We start from the raw sequence: 8,176 nt of genomic DNA, 5'->3' as shown, positions 1-8,176 counted from the left end.
AGAAGATTGTGAATGAACAGGGGATGGAGTTGGAGATGATGGGTGATGTTTTGCGTGTTTTTTGTGAGTATAAACCCCTTTAGCAAAGCCCATGAAAGAGCTCACTTGAAGTAAGACTACTATTAAGATTAATATTTTGGCCATGTCTCTATGCAAGATACAATAACCAAAAGTGATGGTGAAGCGATATTGATATGTTGTGAGCTCCTGAAAAATGTTATTTATAGGAGCTTATGTCAAGAATATGTGTCAAAATACACTATGTACCTGGTCAAAAAAACTTAACGTCTAGAAATTTTAAAATAGGTTAGTTGAAAACTTTATTTTTAATTATTAAAAGTGTTTCAAGAAAGATATTAATAAATAAACATTACAGTATGATGACGATTTTTAAGAAAAGTTATATTTATTCTTTGAATATTTTAAGAAATACTCCCTTTTGACCTATAAATAATAAATAGTTTTTGTTTTAGAAGCATTGAATAATCCATTTATTTTCTCTATATAACATTGTCACGTTTCTCTAATAATTCTGACCAAAGACACAATTTTTTTAATCATATTGAGTATTAATATATAATAGTAATACATTTTTTGTCATTTATTCCTATAAACCATTTATATATTCATAATACTTTAAAATAGATATATATTATTATATTATAAAGAAAAAAAAGAGAAACTTTATTTGAATTTTTAAAAACTTTAATTATTATATTATTAATAAGTTTAATATATATAATTTTTGTTTTATTTTTTATAACACATTTTTTTAAAAAATAAATACTATTTTTGATGTACTTTACCATTATTCAAAACATATTTAGTATTGAGTCAAAGTAATAATAATTTGAAGAAATGTATATCAATAATATATAACATCTTAATACATTTTAATTTTTAAAAAATTGTTGATTTATAAATATCAACAACTTGTTTACATTAATATGCAAAAATGAATAAATTTACAGTTAGAGATTGAACTTTGGATCAACAATTTACATTCATTTAACTCAACTAGCACTTAATAGTTGAGCTACCTCACCCGTCCCAATATATTTAATTTTAGGTGGAAATATAGACTTTAAATATTATAATTTATTTCAAAAATATTTTTGGTGGAGAATGTTCGACGAACTTAAAATGCTTTTAAAAAAATTGAAGTTATTGCCGATAATAAAAAAACTAGTTATATAGTGATCCTAAAATAATTTATTTTTACAAATAAAAAAACATTAATAATTAAGAGATACTTTTGGTTAAAAATTAGAGTTATACTAGTTTTAAAATGGGATTGGCTTGTATCTTTTGAAAAATAAATATTACTCCATTATAAAAAAGAATAAAATATTACTTAAGAAAATTTTAATAATAAAAGTTACAAGTTCAAGGTTGGCCCAAAGTAATAGTAATAGATATGTAGTCAATTCTTTTCTTCTTCTTTATATTATAAAGAATAGACGTTGAGAATAAAATAGGCTTTTAAGCTTCTTCGAGAATAGGAAATGTATCCCGTATTATTATTTGTAGTGAGAATAAATTTAAAAAAAATATTCATATTTTGAGATATTTGTACCAAATTCATGCGACACAGAAAAAGATCTGACAATATTTTTCTAAGTATAATAAGATTAAAGTGGAAATTCATAGCTTGCCGATAAAATCAATATCAAACTTTGTTTCTCCCGTAGAGAAATTACAAAAGCATATAACAATGTAAATTATCTTCTCTAAATAGGAATGAGTTATTTCATTTCTATTGTAGATCACCATCTTTAAGAAAAAACATAGATGTATTTTGCTTTCTTTATAAAAATAGAAATAGTCACCATAGAAATTTGAAATTACAAAATAATCATTTATGTGATTCAAAACTAAAAGGATAAAGAGCAGTAGAGCAAAAGACGAGTAAATTTATAAACATGATTTTATTGATATGCAATTCTTTCACAAATCAAACATAGAATAGAAATTTTCATTATTTAATCCTCTTTAATGTCTCCACTAATTCAAGCAGACGACGATCAAAATGCGGAAGGGGTTGGGGCTGGTGGGTGATGATGGTGATGCTTCTTGGGTTTTTTGTGATGACGATCCAAATCAAGAGAATCAATAGAGGAGGAAGACTGTGATCGAACTGGGGAAGGGGTTGGGGCTGATGGGTGGTGGCGATGATGTTTCTTGTGGTGATGATCCACATCAAAGGAATCATTAATTAAAGAAGATGGTGATTGAATAGGGGAATGGATAGGGGCTGATGGATGATGATGATGATGTTTCTTGCCATGATGGTCTAGATCAACGGAATCAATATGGAAGGAAGATGGTGACTGAACAGGAGAAGGGCTTGGGGTTGATGGATGATGACGATGATGTCTCTTGTGATGACGATCTAAATCTATAGAATCAATAGAGGAGGTATAGGTTGATTGACTAGGAGAAGGGGATGGGGATGATGGGTGATGTCTAGGATGTTTTTTGTGATGATGGTCCAAATCAAGAGAATCAAAAGAGTAAGAAGATTGTGAATGAACAGGGGATGGAGTTGGAGATGATGGGTGATGTTTTGCGTGTTTTTTGTGAGTATAAACCCCTTTAGCAAAGCCCATGAAAGAGCTCACTTGAAGTAAGACTACTATTAAGATTAATATTTTGGCCATGTCTCTATGCAAGATACAATAACCAAAAGTGATGGTGAAGCGATATTGATATGTTGTGAGCTCCTGAAAGATGTTATTTATAGGAGCTTATGTCAAGAATATGTGTCAAAATACACTATGTACCTGGTCAAAAAAACTTAACGTCTAGAAATTTTAAAATAGGTTAGTTGAAAACTTTATTTTTAATTATTAAAAGTGTTTCAAGAAAGATATTAATAAATAAACATTACAGTATGATGACGATTTTTAAGAAAAGTTATATTTATTCTTTGAATATTTTAAGAAATACTCCCTTTTGACCTATAAATAATAAATAGTTTTTGTTTTAGAAGCATTGAATAATCCATTTATTTTCTCTATATAACATTGTCACGTTTCTCTAATAATTCTGACCAAAGACACAATTTTTTTAATCATATTGAGTATTAATATATAATAGTAATACATTTTTTGTCATTTATTCCTATAAACCATTTATATATTCATAATACTTTAAAATAGATATATATTATTATATTATAAAGAAAAAAAAGAGAAACTTTATTTGAATTTTTAAAAACTTTAATTATTATATTATTAATAAGTTTAATATATATAATTTTTGTTTTATTTTTTATAACACATTTTTTTAAAAAATAAATACTATTTTTGATGTACTTTACCATTATTCAAAACATATTTAGTATTGAGTCAAAGTAATAATAATTTGAAGAAATGTATATCAATAATATATAACATCTTAATACATTTTAATTTTTAAAAAATTGTTGATTTATAAATATCAACAACTTGTTTACATTAATATACAAATATGAATAAATTTACAGTTAGAGATTGAACTTTGGATCAACAATTTACACTCATTTAACTCAACTAGCACTTAATAGTTGAGCTACCTCACCCGTCCCAATATATTTAATTTTAGGTGGAAATATAGACTTTAAATATTATAATTTATTTCAAAAATATTTTTGGTGGAGAATGTTTGACGCACTTAAAATGCTTTTAAAAAAATTGAAGTTATTGCCGATAATAAAAAAACTAGTTATATAGTGATCCTAAAATAATTTATTTTTACAAATAAAAAAAACATTAATAATTAAGAGATACTTTAGGTTAAAAATTAGAGTTATATTAGTTTTAAAATGGGATTGGCTTGTATCTTTTGAAAAATAAATATTACTCCATTATAAAAAAGAATAAAATATTACTTAAGAAAATTTTAATAATAAAAGTTACAAGTTCAAGGTTGGCCCAAAGTAATAGTAATAGATATGTAGTCAATTCTTTTCTTCTTCTTTATATTATAAAGAATAGACGTTGAGAATAAAATAGGCTTTTAAGCTTCTCCGAGAATAGGAAATGTATCCCATATTATTATTTGTAGTGAGAATAAATTTTAAAAAAATATTCATATTTTGAGATATTTGTACCAAATTCATGCGACACAGAAAAAGATCTGACAATATTTTTCTAAGTATAATAAGATTAAAGTGGAAATTCATAGCTTGCCGATAAAATCAATATCAAACTTTGTTTCTCCCGTAGAGAAATTACAAAAGCATATAACAATGTAAATTATCTTCTCTAAATAGGAATGAGTTATTTCATTTCTATTGTAGATCACCATCTTTAAGAAAAAACATAGATGTATTTTGCTTTCTTTATAAAAATAGAAATAGTCACCATAAAAATTTGAAATTACAAAATAATCATTTATGTGATTCAAAACTAAAAGGATAAAGAGCAGTAGAGCAAAAGACGAGTAAATTTATAAACATGATTTTATTGATATGCAGTTCTTTCACAAATCAAACATAGAATAGAAATTTTCATTATTTAATCCTCTTTAATGTCTCCACTAATTCAAGCAGACGACGATCAAAATGCGGAAGGGGTTAGGGCTGGTGGGTGATGATGGTGATGCTTCTTGGGTTTTTTGTGATGACGATCCAAATCAAGAGAATCAATAGAGGAGGAAGATTGTGATCGAACTGGGGAAGGGGTTGGGGCTGATGGGTGGTGGCGATGATGTTTCTTGTGGTGATGATCCACATCAAAGGAATCATTAATTAAAGAAGATGGTGACTGAATAGGGGAATGGATAGGGCGTGATGGATGATGATGATGATGTTTCTTGCCATGATGGTCTAGATCAACGGAATCAATATGGAAGGAAGATGGTGACTGAACAGGAGAAGGGATTGGGGTTGATGGATGATGACGATGATGTCTCTTGTGATGACGATCTAAATCTATAGAATCAATAGAGGAGGTATAGGTTGATTGACTAGGAGAAGGGGATGGGGATGATGGGTGATGTCTAGGATGTTTTTTGTGATGATGGTCCAAATCAAGAGAATCAAAAGAGTAAGAAGATTGTGAATGAACAGGGGATGGAGTTGGAGATGATGGGTGATGTTTTGCGTGTTTTTTGTGAGTATAAACCCCTTTAGCAAAGCCCATGAAAGAGCTCACTTGAAGTAAGACTACTATTAAGATTAATATTTTGGCCATGTCTCTATGCAAGATACAATAACCAAAAGTGATGGTGAAGCGATATTGATATGTTGTGAGCTCCTGAAAGATGTTATTTATAGGAGCTTATGTCAAGAATATGTGTCAAAATACACTATGTACCTGGTCAAAAAAACTAAACGTCTAGAAATTTTAAAATAGGTTAGTTGAAAACTTTATTTTTAATTATTAAAAGTGTTTCAAGAAAGATATTAATAAATAAACATTACAGTATGATGACGATTTTTAAGAAAAGTTATATTTATTCTTTGAATATTTTAAGAAATACTCCCTTTTGACCTATAAATAATAAATAGTTTTTGTTTTAGAAGCATTGAATAATCCATTTATTTTCTCTATATAACATTGTCACGTTTCTCTAATAATTCTGACCAAAGACACAATTTTTTTAATCATATTGAGTATTAATATATAATAGTAATACATTTTTTGTCATTTATTCCTATAAACCATTTATATATTCATAATACTTTAAAATAGATATATATTATTATATTATAAAGAAAAAAAAGAGAAACTTTATTTGAATTTTTAAAAACTTTAATTATTATATTATTAATAAGTTTAATATATATAATTTTTGTTTTATTTTTTATAACACATCTTTTTAAAAAATAAATACTATTTTTGATGTACTTTACCATTATTCAAAACATATTTAGTATTGAGTCAAAGTAATAATAATTTGAAGAAATGTATATCAATAATATATAACATCTTAATACATTTTAATTTTTAAAAAATTGTTGATTTATAAATATCAACAACTTGTTTACATTAATATACAAATATGAATAAATTTACTGTTAGAGATTGAACTTTGGATCAACAATTTACACTCATTTAACTCAACTAGCACTTAATAGTTGAGCTACCTCACCCGTCCCAATATATTTAATTTTAGGTGGAAATATAGACTTTAAATATTATAATTTATTTCAAAAATATTTTTGGTGGAGAATGTTTGACGCACTTAAAATGCTTTTTAAAAAATTGAAGTTATTGCCGATAATAAAAAAACTAGTTATATAGTGATCCTAAAATAATTTATTTTTACAAATAAAAAAAACATTAATAATTAAGAGATACTTTAGGTTAAAAATTAAAGTTATATTAGTTTTAAAATGGGATTGGCTTGTATCTTTTGAAAAATAAATATTACTCCATTATAAAAAAGAATAAAATATTACTTAAGAAAATTTTAATAATAAAAGTTACAAGTTCAAGGTTGGCCCAAAGTAATAGTAATAGATATGTAGTCAATTCTTTTCTTCTTCTTTATATTATAAAGAATAGACGTTGAGAATAAAATAGGCTTTTAAGCTTCTCCGAGTATAGGAAATGTATCCCATATTATTATTTGTAGTGAGAATAAATTTTAAAAAAATATTCATATTTTGAGATATTTGTACCAAATTCATGCGACACAGAAAAAGATCTGACAATATTTTTCTAAGTATAATAAGATTAAAGTGGAAATTCATAGCTTGCCGATAAAATCAATATCAAACTTTGTTTCTCCCGTAGAGAAATTACAAAAGCATATAACAATGTAAATTATCTTCTCTAAATAGGAATGAGTTATTTCATTTCTATTGTAGATCACCATCTTTAAGAAAAAACATAGATGTATTTTGCTTTCTTTATAAAAATAGAAATAGTCACCATAAAAATTTGAAATTACAAAATAATCATTTATGTGATTCAAAACTAAAAGGATAAAGAGCAGTAGAGCAAAAGACGAGTAAATTTATAAACATGATTTTATTGATATGCAGTTCTTTCACAAATCAAACATAGAATAGAAATTTTCATTATTTAATCCTCTTTAATGTCTCCACTAATTCAAGCAGACGACGATCAAAATGCGGAAGGGGTTAGGGCTGGTGGGTGATGATGGTGATGCTTCTTGGGTTTTTTGTGATGACGATCCAAATCAAGAGAATCAATAGAGGAGGAAGATTGTGATCGAACTGGGGAAGGGGTTGGGGCTGATGGGTGGTGGCGATGATGTTTCTTGTGGTGATGATCCACATCAAAGGAATCATTAATTAAAGAAGATGGTGACTGAATAGGGGAATGGATAGGGCGTGATGGATGATGATGATGATGTTTCTTGCCATGATGGTCTAGATCAACGGAATCAATATGGAAGGAAGATGGTGACTGAACAGGAGAAGGGATTGGGGTTGATGGATGATGACGATGATGTCTCTTGTGATGACGATCTAAATCTATAGAATCAATAGAGGAGGTATAGGTTGATTGACTAGGAGAAGGGGATGGGGATGATGGGTGATGTCTAGGATGTTTTTTGTGATGATGGTCCAAATCAAGAGAATCAAAAGAGTAAGAAGATTGTGAATGAACATGGGATGGAGTTGGAGCTGATGGGTGATGTTTTGCGTGTTTTTTGTGAGTATAAACCCCTTTAGCAAAGCCCATGAAAGAGCTCACTTGAGTTAAGACTACTATTAAGATTAATATTTTGGCCATGTCTCTATGCAAGATACAATAACCAAAAGTGATGGTGAAGCGATATTGATATGTTGTGAGCTCCTGAAAGATGTTATTTATAGGAGCTTATGTCAAGAATATGTGTCAAAATACACTATGTACCTGGTCAAAAAAACTAAACGTCTAGAAATTTTAAAATAGGTTAGTTGAAAACTTTATTTTTAATTATTAAAAGTGTTTCAAGAAAGATATTAATAAATAAACATTACAGTATGATGACGATTTTTAAGAAAAGTTATATTTATTCTTTGAATATTTTAAGAAATACTCCCTTTTGACCTATAAATAATAAATAGTTTTTGTTTTAGAAGCATTGAATAACCCATTTATTTTCTCTATATAACATTGTCACGTTTCTCTAATAATTCTGACCAAAGACACAATTTTTTTAATCATATTGAGTATTAATATATAATAGTAATACATTTTTTGTCATTTATTCCTATAAACCATTTATATAT

At 27.3% G+C, this 8,176-nt stretch overlaps 3 protein-coding genes across 3 annotated transcripts; all 3 read right to left on the bottom strand.

The window, feature by feature from the left end:
* Positions 1–2,024: 2,024 nt before the first annotated feature.
* On the bottom strand, positions 2,025–2,660 carry LOC131613308 (uncharacterized). Its single transcript, XM_058884989.1, has one exon. The coding sequence runs from the start codon at positions 2,658–2,660 to the stop codon at positions 2,025–2,027; it is 636 nt and encodes a 211-aa protein (XP_058740972.1).
* A 1,881-nt stretch (positions 2,661–4,541) lies between these two features.
* On the bottom strand, positions 4,542–5,177 carry LOC131613307 (uncharacterized). The gene has a single exon (XM_058884988.1). It carries the CDS (start codon positions 5,175–5,177, stop codon positions 4,542–4,544), a length of 636 nt encoding a protein of 211 aa, XP_058740971.1.
* A 1,881-nt stretch (positions 5,178–7,058) lies between these two features.
* Positions 7,059–7,694, bottom strand: LOC131613306 (uncharacterized). Its single transcript, XM_058884987.1, has one exon. It carries the CDS (start codon positions 7,692–7,694, stop codon positions 7,059–7,061), a length of 636 nt encoding a protein of 211 aa, XP_058740970.1.
* Positions 7,695–8,176: the final 482 nt, after the last annotated feature.

This window comes from Vicia villosa, linkage group LG6 (genome assembly GCF_029867415.1).
Source record: "Vicia villosa cultivar HV-30 ecotype Madison, WI linkage group LG6, Vvil1.0, whole genome shotgun sequence".
NCBI classification, from domain to species: Eukaryota; Viridiplantae; Streptophyta; class Magnoliopsida; order Fabales; family Fabaceae; genus Vicia; species Vicia villosa.
Note: the sequence above shows the minus strand (reverse complement) of the source record. Positions and strands in the feature narration are given on the sequence as shown.

Coding starts and splice junctions, on each gene's coding strand:
- LOC131613308 (XM_058884989.1), bottom strand. CDS start 2,660: ATGGCCAAAATATTAATCTTAATAGTAGTCTTACTTCAAGTGAGCTCT.
- LOC131613307 (XM_058884988.1), bottom strand. CDS start 5,177: ATGGCCAAAATATTAATCTTAATAGTAGTCTTACTTCAAGTGAGCTCT.
- LOC131613306 (XM_058884987.1), bottom strand. CDS start 7,694: ATGGCCAAAATATTAATCTTAATAGTAGTCTTAACTCAAGTGAGCTCT.